The 19009-nt window shown below is 41.6% G+C and overlaps 1 protein-coding gene across 2 annotated transcripts; it reads left to right on the top strand.

Annotated features, from left to right (window-relative positions):
- Positions 1 to 425: 425 nt before the first annotated feature.
- Positions 426 to 18418, top strand: camk1db (calcium/calmodulin-dependent protein kinase 1Db). 2 transcript variants are annotated; one of them, XM_076267088.1, is made up of 11 exons: positions 426 to 1102; positions 9542 to 9673; positions 10817 to 10891; positions 11254 to 11392; positions 11495 to 11618; positions 13224 to 13299; positions 13613 to 13725; positions 13878 to 13956; positions 15045 to 15132; positions 15224 to 15386; positions 15546 to 18418. In XM_076267088.1, exons 1-11 carry the CDS (start codon positions 1005 to 1007, stop codon positions 15680 to 15682), a joined length of 1224 nt encoding a protein of 407 aa, XP_076123203.1. In that variant the 5' UTR covers positions 426 to 1004; the 3' UTR covers positions 15683 to 18418. The 2 variants fall into 2 exon arrangements, with proteins under 2 accessions (XP_076123203.1, XP_076123209.1); XM_076267094.1 differs by having other exon boundaries at positions 431 to 1102; positions 15567 to 18418.
- Positions 18419 to 19009: the final 591 nt, after the last annotated feature.

Below are 19009 nucleotides of genomic sequence, written 5' to 3' on the forward strand. Positions count from 1 at the left end.
ACATGGTCATCAGTTGCAACAGAAACTATATTTTTGACACACCTGCAAGTGGAACTCACATTCTTTTTCTTTACTTTCCCGTTCTCTGCCATGCTACCTCTACAGTCATCTTGCTTTTAGTAGTACTAGAATCAGTTGTCAACTTAAAGCCAAGTTATCAGGTCACCTACTGTATTAATTATGATGTCCTCCGAACTGTAATAGCTCACATGTAGCCTACTGTCTCAGTGTGTTGACCTATTCACTGTAATTAAGGCAAAGGCACTCTGTCATGGATTTATGATCATATTGATACCATGAATAATGCCTATACTGTGTCAAACACAGAAGAAAGTAGGCCTAGCCTAAGCAGTGATTAGTCCGCTTTCAAGGTATGATTGCTTGACAGTAGGGAGGGACAGAAGATGTCGTACCTGTATCATTGAACACTTGCTGACTGTATCCTCGCATATTGAATGTCTTCGGGGCGTAGAGTGGTGCAATCACACTTACGGCTATTCACTCGGTGGCGTCATCCTTTAATATTAGAAATGCGCTGTGGACTATTGGCTGTAGAGCGAGCGCAGAGGCTAGAACTACTGGTCAGGTAGTCGCGCTCAACAAGAGGAGGTGTAGCTGACGCTTCCGCTTTACTTAACATTCACAACCATCGTTGTGTAGCTCATGAGTGTTCAGAAGGCGTCGGTACGAAGATGAAGGCTGTCTTTAACATCATTATTCAGACAATAAGGTAGTCTACCTCGGTGAACGTGACAACTCAGAGGGCACCTCGGTCAATTTGCCTAGAGCAGATTAGTAAGATAACGTGTGCGCGCGACTGGGCGAACCCCTTTAGCTGAGCAAGGTGAAAGGCACTTCTTCAGGCATCACACAAGCACAGTTGAAACAGACTGGGAAAACACCGAAGAGAAGGAAAGAATTACATTCAGTCATTGTAACTGTCAGTGAAGCGCTAGGAGTGCCACAATTTGATCGTGCTCTAGCAGATTGGATTCCCTGGTTCAATGATGGCCAGGGTGGACCAAGAACCTGTGAATGGATCTTGGAAAAAGCGGGTCAATGACATCCACGATACATTCGAGTTCAAGGAGACCCTTGGCACGTGAGTAACTTTCTAAGTCACTGTATCCTATTTATCGTTTTGTGATTATCTGAATGAATGTCTAATAAAATTCGTGTTCCTGATATCAGTTTGTAAACCAGATGGAGCCACACAAACGTTAAGCTATGTCTGTGATGACAACCAAATCCACGTTTTTTTTTCCTTTTTTCTTTGTTTCTTAAAATTCACTAGTGGTCTAACCCTCTGATGTGACGGAACGGAACGGCTATAGAAACTGAAAGTTTGCAATACCCTAATTGTTCTTTTTTTAAAAGGTGAATGCTTCAGGTCTAAGAACAGGAGCATTACACCCATTGTGACCTACCACGTTAGGATGGATCCATGCTGACATTACCAAGATATAGGCAATGTAGTGAAGCATTAGTGAAATTGTCTATAGTCTTTATTTGGTGTGTGCCTACATGGCCTGAGATTTCCAGCCAGATAAGCCATGCAGCTGATTGAGATGTTCACATAACAAAGCAGTGGTTATAGTCTAGGTCTACTACTTCAAATGTTCCAGTCAAAAGAATGTTTCTGTGTTCAATGCAGTGGTAATTCATAGTGGCATAGGTGTTTCTATAGCAAATCAATCCCATCCCAAGTAGACTGCATCTATATCCTTGAGTGGGCCTTGACATTGTACTGGACTCCAATTAATAAATTGCAGTAGCCTATGATTAAATGTAATGGAATATTCAACTAAGGTAGACTGCTGTTGTTCACAGCACTAAGCTATTTATGGTTACTAATATACTCCGAGTCTCTGGCCCTCTCTTAGAGCCAGGCATAGTGAGCTGGCCCTCGGAAGAAAAAGTTTGGGGACCACTGTAATGGAGGTTTAAAACACACTGTTCATCTGGTTTCCAGCAATGAGCTTTAACTTTGAATAGTATATTTACCTTTGGATCAGGTATCAGCCTAAATGTTATTAAAGCTTGAGGAATGTTGGTCCTTGCCGTTCTGAAATGCACTCAGTGTGCTAAAACCTCATTGTTTATTTGTGGGTGCGCTGTGAGATCTCGTGCTGACAGTTTAATGTCTGAAGTTTAGGACATATTTCATAGGCATTACTCATCATGTTTATGACCGATGCGGCAGCTCACCGGCTTCAGAATAGTCTTTCTTTGGCTGGGCTGCAGACAAATTCCTGAGAGTTTATTTCAGTCCACATTTAGTGCTGCTTGACATGAGACCTGCTCCAGAGTGCATGAGAATGAGAGTGAGCGCATAACAGCTCACTTTGAGGGCAACCACTTGCCCAAACAGTTCATTTTTTCCAAGCTCGTAGGTCAAAGAAAAAGCCTATTTAGTGAGGGATAGTGGAGATTTAGCGAGAGCAAAGAGTCATAGAAGCATTTATGGTTAACACTTGACCAAAATGGGTGCTGGAATCTCACTGCTCGATGGAGAATGGATGTACAGGTGTTGGACAGATTGTTATTTGTTCTATGTCATCTTTAGTGTGTCATATCATTTGTATCCTGCATCAGCTTTCATTCATTGGGTTTCCGTGTACACATGTCTTGTGCTCTCATGCCTTCACCACACAGCTTCTGCCCATGGCAGGTCCAAATGACATTGTGGAGCACAGCAACGCCTAATGGAAAAACATAAAAAAGATGGCCGAGCCAAAAAGTACTGCTGTTCACAGACAAATCCCTTGATTCCCTCAACAAATCATGGGTGCCGTTTCCTTTGTTGAAATGAGTGACCAGGCAGTTAATTTACAGACCAGCCAGAGACGATGTTATGCAGGAGTTCATCACCACTGCGTTGCGTTGAGTACTGAATGGACTATGAGTGGGACCCAGACCTGACTACTACACCGTTTACAAAAATATGTTACCAAGATGCAGTAAATGACAACAAAGTAAAATGATCTTTATTGTTCAATTGGCATTTATATTTTTATATTCAATGGATTTGAATTAGGTGTAACCTACTTCTGAATTGCCTCTATTTATTACAGTGTGTGTGTGTTCTGTCTTAAGTCAGTCCTAAAGTCTTTCATATAATGACATGTAGAGACATGACATTATGTCTCAGAAGTCCTTTTTTACTGATGTATTTTGAACATCGAATTATAACATGCTCATGCCAGGTCTCTCAGGCCTGCTGTGTAAACGTCAGACCCCACTGATGCTCCGTAGTGATCCCCCACTGCAGGGAAGGTTTGTGCTTCATGTCTGGGAAGAGGCATCTTGCTGGTCCACAGTGCTTCACGCTGCTCTGGTTGAGGATTAAATGTGCTGTGGAAGAAGTTGATGCTTAGATTAATTTCAGCACTGATGCTCCCTCTGATACCAGGATACCGGATTACCAGTGGGCTCTGCTCAGTCTTTGTCACTGTATCTTTAGTGCTCGTTCATGCTGGTGAAATGTACAGGGCTTTGTTCTTCATCTTGGAGCTGCTGGACCTAATCATTATTTCAAAGCCCCAGGGTATCTGATATTTCTTGCTTTCTCTCATTAATTAAGATGGCCATTATGTGTAGTCAGTAGCTACCCTGCTCTCCAAGCCCAATTAAGAGGTTCTAATCCGTTACTCTTACTCTCCTCCGCACAGCACTCTTTTCTCTTCACTCTTTTCTTTTCTCTTTTCTGTGCCAGCTTGTCTTCCATCTGTTCATCATTTCTTTGTGCAGCTAACAAACGAGTCCCCTCCTCTAGAGTCCTTGTCACTGTATCTGTTGGGAAGACATGTCCCTTAGTCATTAGTGACCTCTGGTTCTTTTTAGTGGCTATACATTAGCTCTCCCTGATCCTTTCCCTGAGAACCTATCCTTGATGCCCAGCAGGCCCTCTTGGCATGTGTCAATGTATAGGTCTTAGAGTAACAGTCAATGTCTTATTTGCTTCATATTGTAGGAATGACATCTTGACAGTGGAACAGAAAGAGTGAACATTTGGTATGCTGAAGCTCTTGGTAGGGGTGTTGTGGATTTTGGCTCCTGCCTGTTCCTGCCAGTGTTTCATCTTGTTCAGAAATATGGTAATATGAAACAGATTGCATGGAAAACTGGCTACAGTTCTGACATGTATAATGTATAGGTACACCCTTAAAACAAATGTGTTGAAAACAACACAACTTGTATTGCTGTTAACGCATCTGTATGTCCAGATAGGGACAACACAGTTTATGTTGTTTCCAACACATTTGAAGAGTGTAGCTGTACAGTATGTGGCAACTTGACCATGCTTGGCAGTCTCGCCACAGAACTACTGAGGTGTGTAGGCTACTGCGTGTTGACTACAGCTAGATACAGCATTAAATTATGTTTATTGATGCAAACTAGCAGGTGTTCCTCATGTCATTTATCACCATAATTTGCATGGCGCAGCACCCCTGTAAAGGTTAATGATATGGGCTATTTACATTGGTTTGTGATGCAGAATGGGAATTGTTAACTGTCACGCAATCTCTGAACAGACTATATGTGTCTGTGACGTCCAGTCTCTGGACAACTGTATACAAGGTACAGGGAAACAAGCCAAAATATGGACATGTCCTGGCAGATTTACTGAAATACTGAGCCACCCAAAGTCCATAGAAGAATCCAACAGTGTTGTAATCCCTCCAGCTGTTGTGAATTTGATATAACATATAGTATATACAGTGAAATCCAGTAAAGTGAGTTATTTTAGAATGACATAATCAGGTAAACCTGCATAGAAATAATCAGACCTTCTCACACCTTTCAGTGACTAAATACACAAATCACAGTCCTTTTTATGCTTTATCGACTTGGAAAGATTAAATGGATTCCATTTCTCATAGGAACACAGAACACACGCAAGTTAAACCTAAATGCACTGGAAGAGCCTATGTTCAAACCATCGTTCCCAGACTGTTGTTAGTTGGCACGGAGTGTTGACAGGATATAGTGGTTGCCGTGGCATAATGAGCCAGTGCAGTTTAGTACAGGAAGTGTCCACATGAACTTAAAGCAAGCTATAGGATTAGCTTTGCCAGTCCAGTAGGTTACACAAGAGCCTCCAATGCAGGTCACTCAAGTTAATTCAGAGTGATTTCTCTGCACCTGTGTGACTAGCAAAAACTACTCTACTTAAAGCAAGTGGCTCTTTCCACAACGACAGTATTGATATAATAAGAGTTGTGAGTGTTCATGAAATCAGCCATCATTTTTTTCATCCGCAGGGCCTATGGTTGTAAAGATCAATAAGGATCCTACATAATGAGGACATCATAAGCAATACATGGGTTTCTATTCAACTCTTTGCATATGTTAAGCACATTCATGAATCTTCTGCTAAAGAAAATGTAAATGTGTACATTTCCATCCGTTGTGTAATGTATGCATTGGGAGCATTGAGCAGTTGTGGGATATGCAAGGCCCATACGTAACAGCTGTGGGATTTGTATGTCAGGGCACCTTAAAAGCCTTACCAGGAGTTCATAAGGAGTTAATCCACTGGCTCCATTGAATCATTTTCTTATTAGACTTCGATTTTAATGCAAATTTGGTATTAATATGTCGTCCAAAGAGGTATAATTCAACAAACTAGTGTAGCTTAGCTCAGTCTAATCTTAAATTCGACAGGGTCTCTGGTCATATTTACTGTGCATGACTGTCCACTTATTGAGGTTATAGACAGTGCACCTGTTTTATAGCCGAGTGAGTACATTGTTATAAAGTATTATTTGATATCACTTGCACCTAGAACCAATTGATGCATACAGCGCTTGGAACTAACTTATGTGCTCACCTTTAACCTCTACTAAGGTTATTTTTGGAGAAAGAAGTTATTTTATTTCTGCCGTAGTAATGGCAATTACAGTTTGTTTTAATCTTATGACAAATTTAGTTTAAGCTGTGGTGATCCCCTTAATGCTCGACGTAAATGTGCCTTGGTTCCTATGTCTGTCTAAGTTAGTGTAGGAGTCACTCGTCATTAATCCAGTATTTGCACTGCAGTATCTCTCCCAGTGAGGTCTGTGTGCATATGTGCCTGTGTGTGGGTGTATGTGTATGTGCAGGAGTCCTGATTTCTTTGCTGCTAGCTTCATTATTAGCAGTGTGGAATTAACAGAGGGTTTGCCCACCTGCTCATCTTTCTTGATAGTTTCGAGTGCCGTCACTGTTTCCCTAAGGTTTCCCCTTTCCTTGTTTGAGTGAACCTGCAGCATGGTGTGTGTGCAGAGTAAACGTGGCAGGCTGCAGAGCGTGGTGGTTTCAGGCCGTGCTGTCATCTGAGCCATAGTTGATGCAAATGAACATCCTGTTACAGTTTTGAATGAACTGATCACTGTACGTGCCTTTTGGCCTTCTTCTGCACTGTCTCCGTAAATTTCAGTGTCTGTTTTAGATTAGAAGTGATCTTATATTTGCATTACAATGCTGTAGTAAGTAATGTCTGAACCAGTGTTAGAAAGCTCAAGGGTAGAGCTGCAATGAACTAATCTGTAGATTATTTTCTACAGATTCATTATAGAATTGATTTGATTGACAAAATGATCTTTGTGTCCCAAAGCCCAAGATTGCCATCAGAAGCCTCGTTTTGACCACATGCCAAAGATGTTCAGTTTACTGTCACAGCAGAGTAAAGTAAAGTTTAAAATATTTAAGTTTAAGCTATAATCAGATAAAAAAGTCTTAAAAATTACCTTTTAACTGATTAGCAAAATAGTTGGTGATTTAATTTAGTCGACAACTAACTGTGAATTGTTGCACCCCTATTCTAGAGCAGAAATTCTCAGACTTCTTGACCCCAAGACCCCCCAGTATCCAAGGGAATATTCCAGTCTCCAGTAACAACCTGGCTGCTTGTTATCATGGCATCATCTGTATACACTCCAAAGTCCAATGCCTAGTCAAGCTTATTCCATTTGAACTCATGACATCATTCAGAAACAACTTCTGCCAGTAATCCTCAAATATCACATGTGAAGCCCCTCATTCTATTCCTATTATCACACATCCACAGACAGTAAAAGGCTTTTGTATAATATTACCTTCTTTGTTTTATTGATGTTAATAATTACTTTGGTTTTCAGGTTTTATGATTGAAGCACTGTTCTAGAGTTCTAGAACAAAACTCTTTTTCCATTAAAGGATTTCAAGTTAGTTTAGATCTGAATCATGAGGCCATTATTCCAGTGCATTTAAGCGCAGAGCTGGCTGCTCTGGGCATCCCTGAGGGAGCTGTGTGAGATCTGGAACCTCTCCCACAAGGCAACATTTCACTGGTGCTGCTGAGTTTAGCTTTTTTCATGTTTCTCTATATACAGAGTGCATTGGTAAGACCACCGAGGCGGTTTCATTGTGTGTCTGTAAAGCACAGTTGCATGTGTCCATTGGAGCTGTGACCTATGCAGGTGGCTGTGCTTTCACACTTCTCCTCAAAGTGACAAACATGCACCTGGGGAGCATCAAGGCTTCCTGTGGTTCTGATTGTTTCATCTCTGCTGTAGCCAGAAGCAAATAATAGGAGCCGGCGTCTGTGTGTGCATTGCCAAGGGATACCAGATCCTGCTGACCAATCTCATGCAGGAAACAAGAGCTTTGGAGGCCAGGCTTTCTTCAGTTTACCTAATATGTTTATGTATCCTGATTGCATGATGAATGGACGGCTGTCTGACATCAAAGTTCAGTGTGGACAAGGCAAGGAGTTAACTGGGGTCAGTGACGGGGTAGAAATGTGCACAACTCTTAAAAGGCTCACAGAATGTAAATAGGTGGAACAGGTTCTCAATACAGCTGTAGTCATAAAATTTGTATATAAACAACAGGGTGAATACAGAATAGCATTGACACTGTGCAATGCCATAAATAAAACTGTATTTACTTCAGACAATTATTGAAACTTGTAGCCTATGTTGGTCAATTTAAATTCAGTCAGGTAAATGATTCATCACTGTATCCTCTTTAATAATGTACAGTATATAGCTTAGTAGCACCCAACGGATGAGCTATAATATTGTATTTTCTTTACTGAAAATCCAAGGGCCTTTATCTGGGTTATGATTAGTTATGTATACTTAATCTCAGATTAAAACAGCAGGGCAGAAAGAGGTGTGGCCAACTGGTTGTACCAGTAGAGCTGAACTGACCTGAATACTTGGGTCTTGTGTGATGAACTACGTAGAGTTATCGATTTTACATCCATTCATATCCCCCATTCCCAACACAGGGGGAATGCACACACAGTGACTTTTCTAGCTGTCCTGCTGTTAAAGGACAACCTGATACAAATACATATTGATACTTAAAGAACTGGCACGTCAAGGGCACAGAAACTTAACCCAAAGCTGTTGAAAGGTAGTTTGTTGTCTGTAGGGGGTGTTGCTGATACCAGTGTGGTTGTCCTCATTCAGGGGTCACCCCCCTTACCATATGGATGTGTGGTCAAAGGGCTTAGCAGGGATTTCTAGGGACCAGTTAGAGCTTAGCTGGCAGACGGCATCTGATTGGCAAGCCTGCTGCCAAGAGCTGATTACTCCCAGTCGGCATAATGGGCATCCCTTCCAGTGCCAAAAAACATAAATGGCCCAGCCACTATTTGTGTAAGAGAAAGAGAGAGCAAGAAAGAGAGGATGTGTTGCATGTTTGTGTTTATTGTTTAAGATACTTAAACACATAGTGTTTCCATTACAAACGTGCCACTTTAGAGTGAGAGTGTTTACCACAATATATAGTGAAGTGTATAGTGGATGTCCATTTTCTATTTTAGTTTGAAATATTGAATGAGGTAAGAGAAGAGGAAGAAAATGAGAGGGTGTGTTGAAGAGAAAGATGGCAGCTCAAGAACAACATCATCAGACATGTATCTGTTCAAATGTATTTTGGCTGTGTCAGTAAGATGATTATAACGTCTGAGTGTTATACATTGTCATTACATTGGTCACCCACATGGATTAAAACATCTGAGAATTTCTGTTTGGATGGCAGATATTTTGTCAGCAACAGGGTACAAATAGCACTCTTTGGTATTCATGAGAGGTTAAAGCTGCACTAGGGAGTTTTGGCGTAAAAGTAGCAGGCTAACTGCCTAAAAGGCATAATGTTTGCAAACACAATTAACAGCCCAGTTGACACGGACACACGTCTGCTGACGTGCTAACGCCTGTCATATGGCAATATAGTTGGCAATGCCCTACTTTGAGTTTGAAGGTTTACTTTTTCCATGTGGTGTTCCGACCAGGAACATAGGCCTACTATAATGTGCATGTCCTGTATGGCTTGTGGGAATGTCTGACGTGTTTATCTGTCCTTTGCATAACCATATGCCATCAAAAACTAATTTGAAGTTGATGCCAAACTAGTTGTCTATACACTGTGTAGTGTGTTTCAAGAGGTTTGCTTGATGAATCTCTTGTCTGTATTGTAGCCTATGGGAATTTGGTTGTATAACACATTCAATAACAATGCATATTTTTATGCAACCATTAGTCATCTCTCGCTCTCTCTCTTGCAGCGGGGCGTTCTCTGAAGTGGTCCTTGCCAAGGAGAAGGCTACAGGGAAGAGGTTTGCGGTGAAGTGTATCCCCAAGAAGGCGTTGAGGGGGAAGGAGAGCAGCATTGAAAATGAAATAGCCGTGCTCAGGAAGTAGGTGTATGCACTGAACAGAAAAAAACACCGCCCATTCTCTGCAAGTTGAAAGACAAGTGTTGTTCTGCATCTGCTCTGCTCGGCCTGTTGCTATGCCTATAGAGTTTTGCACATGTTTGTTAAGAAAATTATAAAAGGAAAAAAAAGGAAAGGAAATCCCCAGACTATCAATCTAACACGCGTCTTTAAAAAAGGGGCTATCAAAAGGTTTACTAAAGGCTAGTTAAGCCCTGTCCTTTCTCTGTGGCGTTCTGCTGTTATAATGAGGGTGCTGTGGTCGTGCCACTCAGTGCCTTTGGTGGTGGGTATGATAAAGGTCCCTGTGACGCATTTTCGCATCCTCAGCCCCCTCATCACACCTGTCACTCTCGAGCCATCTGATTCCATCAGGCGATCGCCGAGAGGCTCGGAGGCTCCTTCACACAATCGTCCGCCCTCGGACGCAGCGCCTTGGTCTCCCCACCTCAGTCTGCCGCACGCCACACTCACGCATGGTCATTCAAAGCCCCCAGCGTTGCCATGGTGAAAGAAAGGATTTCAGAGAGTGGGAGAGAGAGAGAGAAAGGGAGACGTGAGGAGTGATACTGCTTGAGCCTCACTGGTTTAGCAGTGAGAGTGAGATGAGTAGCAGCACCTAGCGGTGAGGATTGGTATTGCAGGACCGCAGCACAGGCCAATAAATAATAGAGGCCTTGTTTGTGTCATGGCGATGACAATATCATGCCTGCCAGGTAGTATTTCAACTCATAACTGTATAATGTCCTCTTGGCAGTTTCTAGGAATCATTTGGCAGTCAGTAGAGAGAAGAGAACATTTGTACGAATAAGGTGTGTGAAATTAGAGGAACAAAATCTAACCCCACCAGAACAGGACTGCAAATTATCAGGATAAGGACATTATACTCTCTATCTTGAGATTCAGGAAGCAAGGTTATGTTTCAAAGTTGAGTTCATGATGAAGGCTGACCTCTAGTTAGTGTCTGCTTCAGTTGCTATTACACTGGAATAGTAGAAGTGAAAATAAAAGATAGGAAGTTATGGCTTTTGCCTGCTTTTGGTAGTGCGAAGTTTGTCGAATTACTACCTTGTGCATCATGTTCAGAGTTTGCTATGGAAATATTTTTTTTTATTTTTATTCTAGGATAAAGCATGAGAACATTGTTGCCTTGGAAGATATCTATGAAAGTTCACATCATTTGTACCTCATCATGCAGCTGTAAGTATTTTGAAAGCTCTTTATGGTGTTTATTTCACTCATCCTATAAATACAGCCAGATTCCATCAGTGCTAAATCAAATACTCCAACACTAATAGTCTCCATATGTTTATTTCTAACTTTTTTTATTTGTCTTTATTCTTGTTCCATTCAAAACCAAAACCATAGGCCATATGAAATATGACCCATATTACCGCAACTGGAACTGTGAAATGAAAGTCGTTTTTTGTATGTTCCTCTTTTGAAACCGTTTTGTCATTGTTTCACATAGATTTCTAAAAACATGCTATTGTTTTCTCAAAAATCAGTGATTACTTTTGGGAGGTAAAAGACTAAACCAAGGCCTCTCTGTCTTTCCCCAGAGTGTCTGGGGGGGAGCTCTTTGATCGTATTGTTGAGAGGGGATTCTACACAGAGCAGGATGCCAGCATATTAATCAAGCAGGTCTTGAATGCCGTTAACTACCTCCATGAAATGGGCATAGTCCACCGAGATCTCAAGGTAATTCCCTGCCAAAGGATGGTGTTGGACCTGCCTTACCTCTCCCCTTCCTTGAGTGGCCAAGGAAGTAAGCAACCTCCATGTTTTTCTTTCTCTTTGCAGCCAGAGAACCTGTTATACTTCAGTGATGAAGACGAGTCCAAGATCATGATCAGTGATTTTGGCCTGTCTAAGATTGAGAGCGCAGATGTCATGTCAACTGCGTGTGGGACCCCAGGATATGTTGGTAAGGCCGTGTGAGAATTAAGATCAACCCCTGCTCACGTGTGGACATTGATCCTAGATAGATAGATAGATAGATAGATAGATAGATAGATAGATAGATACTTTATTGATCCCTAGGGGAAATTCAAGGTCACAGTAGCATACAGACATACACACACACATTCACTAACAGCAGAAAAAGTAATTAAAAGTATTATCTAAAAAAACACAACTAAGCAATAAGGACTGTAGAAGATAAAGAATATACTAAATATACTAAAATACAAATTATACTAAATAAAACTTAATCTAAGTCACTTCTAAAAAACAGTATCCACATAGTGGTTGATTAATCAATCAGGTGTGCTTGCAATGACTGAAGCAGGGACTGAGCCTGTGGTCCTCTGTGCATAAGGTAAGGTGCTCTTTGTGAATGAGGGACAGGGGTGAGACATGATGTCTTCCACAGTGTTGGAACTTGTCCAAGGCATAGACTTAGATTGAAGATGTGCTTCAGTGGCTCCCCCAGCTCAGCAGCACAGGCCTTGAGTAGCCTTGGACACAGTCTGTCAGGCCCCGCTGCCTTTCTCGTGTTCAGTTTCTTTAGTTTAGCGCTTACTTGTTTTCCTGTGATGATGGGGGGTGTAAGGGGAGGGGAGGGGGAGGGGTGCATCTGGGATCTGTGTGTCTGATGGCTGTTGACTGAGGTCGTTGTCGCCTCATTGTTCGTGATCGCCGTGTGGGGGAGGGGTGCAATATCCAGTGATGGTGGGGGTACGATAGCCTGTGATGGTGGAGGTGAGTATTGCACTGGTATTGAGGGGGTGTGGGGGTGGGGGCTTGGGGATGACCACCTCCTTGATGTCCCTGTCAAGGCTGCCAGAGTTGTGGACGCCTCAGCAGGCACAGGCAAGGAGGCGTCAGGCGGGGGCAGGGCGTGAGGTGGTGTTTGTTTAGGTCGTTGGGCGTGAGGTGGTGATGGTTTAGGTCGTTGGGTGTCATCAGGATGCAGAGCTGGAGAGACTGGAAGGCTGGGAGGTGGGGATAGGGCAGGCACGCAAACAAGTGCAGTGCCTGAGTCTGCAGGGGGTGGTGGACAGACGACTCCCATTGGAGCTGGAGCAGGGCAGTCAAACCTGTTGTAGAAGTCGTTCAACTGGTTCGCCCTGTCCAGGTCCCCCTCTACAGAGCTGCTGCTCTTCTTCAGGCCTTTCATGCCGTCCCATGCCTCCTTCATGTTGTTTTCCTGCAACTTCTGTTCCACCTTCCTTCTGTAGTCCTCCTTAGCCTCCTTCAGCTTGACTTTGAGTTCCCCTTGCACGCGCCTCAGCTCTGCCATGTCCCCCTCTCTGTACGCCATCTTTTTCCTATTAAGAAGGGTCTTGACATTGCTGGTTATCCAAGGCTTGTTATTGACATTGCTGGTTATCCAAGGCTTGTTATCCTCATCATTTGTGAAAGTGCTGACATTTAATAAAGTAGTAATTCATTGGGGGTTTTTTTGCATATAGAATTTGAAGAACATGGGCTTGGGTTGCATATAGATTTGATGGTCAGAGAATTCCATCCATGTTGCTGTTAAGTGGTTTGTTTTTCCAAAGACTTTTTTCTCCATTTCGTGTCCTAGCACCTGAGGTTCTGGCCCAGAAACCCTATGGGAAAGCAGTGGACTGCTGGTCTATTGGAGTCATCGCATATATTTTGTGAGTGACCACTGCATACATCTGTCATCTGTAGCCCAATCCTCAGCTCCGTGGTTCCCAGTCTGACACGCCTGCAAAGCCTGTCATCACTGTTACCGTTGCACATTTGTTTAGGACTACCACCTTATACTACCACATATGCGTGTTGTGTCTGCAGAGCCACCAGCCAATACGACTTTTAAACAAAATATGACTCAAAATGATTGCAATCATGATCTCCCTTCGATAAGCATAATATTATTACATAAATTGAACATGCGCAAGTGTAAAGAAAGACATAATCATACATCTTTTTTCTCATTTTTCATTTAAGATTGTGTGGATATCCTCCATTTTATGATGAGAATGACTCTAAGCTCTTTGAGCAGATTTTAAAGGCAGAATATGAGTTTGATGCACCATACTGGGATGATATATCAGATTCAGGTAAGCTTTTCTGTGTGTGTATTTGTGTGTTTGTGTATTATGTGTGTATTAATAGGTTTGTGTGTGCATGAGTGTTTGTTGGTATGTGGGTGTGTGTGTTTGAATGTGGATGCTGTATTCTGTATTCTGGGTAACCCTTGCATGTCTTGCAGCTAAAGATTTTATCAGCAATCTGATGCAGAAAGATCCAGAGAAACGATTAACATGTGAAGAGGCTCTGCAGCATCCGTGGTGAGTTACAGTGCTGAGTACAGTTCAGTGACCTACAGCCAACTGGGCTTGTACCCTATATGGACCATACGTAGACACTGAGATACTAGGGCTTGTACCCGATATGGACCATACATAGACACTGAGATACTAGGGGTTGTACTCTATATGGACCATACGAAGACACTGAGATACTAGGGCTTGTACCCTATATGGGCCATACGTAGATATTGGGATACTAGGGGTTGTACCCTATATGGGCCATACGTAGACACAGAGATACTAGGGGTTTTACGCTATATGGGCCATACGTAGACACAGAGATACTAGGGATTTTACCCTATATGGGCCATACGTAGACACAGAGATACTAGGGGTTGTACCCTATATGGACCATACATAGACACTGAGATACTAGGGGTTGTACCCTATATGGACCATACGTAGATATTGGGATACTAGGGGTTTTACCCTATATGGACAATACCAAAGATCATACATGGCGGAGCAAGATAGTTTGTAATAGTTCATGTCTATAGGAGCTAAATGGGGATCGAGTCCTGTCTGCATAAAAAGGCTTGTCGTTGACGTATTGATGAGCGTACATAGCAACCGGCCAACAGCAGCAGAATAAATAATCGGCGCACACCTGATATAAGGTCGATTTTTTTCCAGACTGGAATGCTCAAAAATGCTACAAAATGTACCTGAAATGGTCAGAAAGGTTTGAGGATCATGAAGACGTACCCAAAATTCCATTCCTAACTCTATACAACCAAGATCTTAGCATATGTGGTGAAATTCTGAGCTATGAGTTGGATAATACTCATATATTTCCAATATCTGTAATTATCTCTCTAATCACTACTCGTGACCATTATTGAACATTAATGTGATATAACTCACTTGGCAGGAGACTTTTTCGGGAGACGGTTTGTGTTTTAGCACACATGACAAAATGTCATCAATTTAGCACACATGAGTCAAATTCATGCCATCAATCTCTCATTTTAAATTGTTATTTATGTTACACCATGTAGGTAGTTACTCTATTTTTAAATTGTTAACTCATAAACTGTAAAATACTGAGATTTCTATTTGTTATTTAGGATAGCTGGAGACACTGCACTTTCCAAGAACATCCATGAATCTGTCAGTCGACAGATTAAGAAAAATTTTGCAAAAAGCAAATGGAGGGTACGTTTTTGGCTCTCACTTTCCTCTCCAGAGATGTGTGTACTTTTTGTGTGTTTGCTTGTGTCTTGACTCTCCTTGCTCTGCACCACAGCAAGCCTTCAACGCCACAGCGGTGATCCGCCACATGCGCCGCCTGCAACTGAGCAGTAGTCTGAATAGCAGCGTGGACGCCACCTCACCCCGGCTGGACAGTCACCCCTCCATGCCGCTCAAGAGCCAATCTGTGGACTGCGCGCCAGTGATCCACAATGAATGTAATTTTTTTCAACCTATTTCTCTGACATTTATGAATCCAGGTCAGGCGGTCACAGTGCTTGATGATTTTAACCTAAATTATGAGTGGTCTTAAAAAAAATCACAAAGCAACAATATGAAGTCTTTGGTTGTATACACATCCAAATTGTTTTTACCAGTCTTGGTAAATGTGGTTTCAGCTGCGCCAGCCACACCAGCAGCCTGCAGCATTGAGTCGACCAGCTCCACAAGCTCAGCCGAACCCCGCCGGACAAGACCCTCAACCGTCACCACCATTCACACCGGCAGCAAATGACAGCAGACCCCCCGGGGAGAGTAGCGGGGAGGCCTTGACCGCGTAAACGATGTCAGGCTCAGCCCTCTATCTCCCCAGTTCCCTCTCTTTCTGCTGAGGCTCCAGGTTTGTGGAGGAAGGGGGATGTTGTTTGTCTGCGGGGCCCAGATTTGGAACGTCCTGCAGCGTGGAGGTGAGTGGTGTAGCAGTTGACCCCTTACAGAGTTGGCCTTAACTCCAGTCTGTCTGATGGGCCCATGGAGGGTGAATCAGAGGTGGCTGGTCTTGCACATTTCAGAGGCTAACCATACAGTGGGATATCCATTTGAGTGTAACTAAAGCTGCTGTGAGACTCATCGTCATTGTTACAACAGGAAATTGGACAGTTCAAGAAGCATTCTACAGTTTAGACTTCAGACATACATCTGTAGCAGTCATTGCATTCACTGGTATCTACAGGATGTGCATTTACATCATGCATTTGCTGGGTCCAGTTAATTGTGAACAAAAACATTTGAGGAAATGTACATTTTCAGCATTTTAATAATGTGTTGTTGTTCAACATATGACATTCAATATACCTGGTGTGAAGCTACTATGGTTTACTTGGTTTGGATAATGCTTTTGTTTGAAACTGAGGGTGAAGTTTCACTGTTGACGGTTTTCTGTTAGATGTTTTGTAAATCTGTAGTATTTTCTGTTGCTTTGTGAGGGTGAGGATATTATTGTGCTTTATATAACACATCATATATTATTTGTTCTTTGGTCTTAAATAACTTGGCATTATTATATTTTAATCCCATATACGCACTCAGGAATTTGATTAGTTCACATCCACTAAATTTGATTGAGGTTTTTTTTTATTTGTCGGCCAAATAAAAGGCAAGGCAAAACTTTTAATAATGGAGTAACTTTTCAATAGACATTCGTTTACATAATGACTAAGGTACAGTATGTCACGTAGTACTGTGGACTTAAGAATATATTCAACACCTACTATTAGACATTCATTTGTACACAGTACAAATACAGGACATCAACTTTCATTTAACTACAGGCCTCATAGGACTTAAAGCTGCAGTTGGCAAGTCTGACAGATTAGCCAAAATGTTGAATGTTTACAAATCTCATGCCCCTCCCCCACTACCACCGAGCACCCTCTCATCGAGTTGGTGCTCGTCAGTGCACACAAGACAGCACCAGACTGTGATTGACAGTCAGATCTCACAAAGCCCTGCTCTGATTGGACCGAAGAACCGGGAGCTGTGGATTTTTGCAAAGCAAATAACAGGCTCTAGGTGGAGGTAGAAGTGCGGGTTTTTTTCTAAAACCGGCTGATTTATGTTGTTCTGTCGGAGCATAGTGTCTGTTTCAGTGAATCAAAAAAATCTTGCCAACTATAGCTTTAAATCATTTAAGTTACCCAAGCCAATGGTTTTGATTGTATAATGGGCCATGTATACTTGTGTTCTTTGAGAGGCTCACGTCTTTGGAATCAGTGGTATCTGTTAAATGGTTCAGTTAAATGTATTTTTAAATAGCTGGTATTTATTAGTGAGGGTGTAGATCGTTTAAAGAGTCATTGTAACAAGTGTAATCAGGTTATTTTGCACAAACAATCTATATTGTGCTTTGATAAATATCTATAGCTATACCATTTCATATTAAACCCAATACCAGTAAAGTGGTAGGAAGAAGCTATACCTTTTAATATAAATCCAATAGCCAGTAAAGTGCACACAATTAATAATAAAAAAAACGAATGTAGCTATTATAAATAAATATTTCTAACTCTTATTGAAAAGAGTTAAGGGCCATTCACACCAAGAACGTAAACTATAACAATAATGTCAAAAAAGTATTGCAGCTAATATAAAGACAACACCCACTATAAAGATAACAACATGAGGAATTCTATTGTTGAGGATATTTTTCAGAGCATTTTCTGGAGCGATTAAAAAGCTGACAGCTGATCAGAATCCATCAAATTGTAGACATCACATTCGTCAACAAGAGGAGAGTAATTTATCTCCAGTAATTCTACAGTATTTATGTTTTTATTTACCCTTTGGTAAATGCCTTTTCCTTCATTTTTTTCCATAAATTACTTGATCAGGAGTCATACAGGATTCTGTTCCCAGTTGATTGACTGTCAATATATGTTCAATACTGTTTAGACACCTGAGTCAAATATTTAACACATTTAAAAACATTATTTTGTTGCCCATTTTGTTGATGTTGTGATTATCATTCCAACTGTCGTATCTGCTGCTTGTAGCCATCTGAGTTCCCAGCACTAACTGCCTCTAGTCCTTCCTCTAACCTTCCCTCATATTTATCTCAAGTCTTTGAATACCTGACCCCTGTCATCTTTATGACCAGCAAAGAAATGTATTTGCACAAACCAATAATGTTATTCCAGCGCCCCATCAGTCGTAGTGTATTGTGTGGTAAAGTATGGCGCTCTATTTGAAAGCTTGCCTTTGTGTTTAAATGATTGCCATTGTGGTAAATCAGGTGCCAATTAAAATGGATTAACTCAATGTTCCTGTCTTTACTAACTGTCCAGGTGGTAAGTGACCTATACTAATCAATTAACACACCCCTGTACATCCTGCAGTGTAGTAGAGTGCTAAATTAGTGCTGTTGTAATGTATTGTTATGTGGTCATAACAATGCTTTGGACAATCATGTTGACTATGTCCCATTACCAAAGATTAAATTGGTTATATTTTCTTCAAAATAAAACTGACATATATCAAACTGTGTTTCTGTGACATGTATACTATTATACTATGAATATTTGTTGATGTGCCTCTGATGTTCAGCTATTTTGAAGCAAAAGATCAGTCCCAAATGTGAGGTGATTGTAAACTCTACTGGCTAACGTACAGTGCTGGCTACTGTGCCTTCATATGTGGGCTTTGAATTTAGCAGCTAGGTGCTGGGTCACTCATTGATATCCCAGGATATGAACACAGAACTGTTCTGTCTAGCAACGTTCCTCCAGTCTGGAAGGTTGTGGACAGAGAAGACCACACATGCCTCCCACAAGTTACTGTGTTTTGTTAAGTGAAAAAGATTAAAAACTGACTGAAGAGAACTTCCAAAAACATATTAGGTGTTATTAGATAAAGCTGATCTGACATGCTGCCCAATCTACAAGAATATAGTGGGCATGAGGAATGCCTAAGGCAAAGCAGAGGAGAAGTCCTTGTCATGCCTTGTGTATGTTACTTGGTGGTCCAGGTAGGTCCTCATACACATTATCATACACAGATTATGTAGACATGGAAGTAGATTTTTTTTTATTGATAGTGGCTTGATAGACATGCCAGAATTAATACA

This window comes from Alosa pseudoharengus, unplaced genomic scaffold (assembly GCF_046254945.1).
Source record: "Alosa pseudoharengus isolate Yale_2024_CS ecotype anadromous, Long Island Sound unplaced genomic scaffold, YU_APseudo_1.1 YU_APseudo_1.1_scf_10, whole genome shotgun sequence".
Classification (NCBI taxonomy): domain Eukaryota; kingdom Metazoa; phylum Chordata; class Actinopteri; order Clupeiformes; family Clupeidae; genus Alosa; species Alosa pseudoharengus.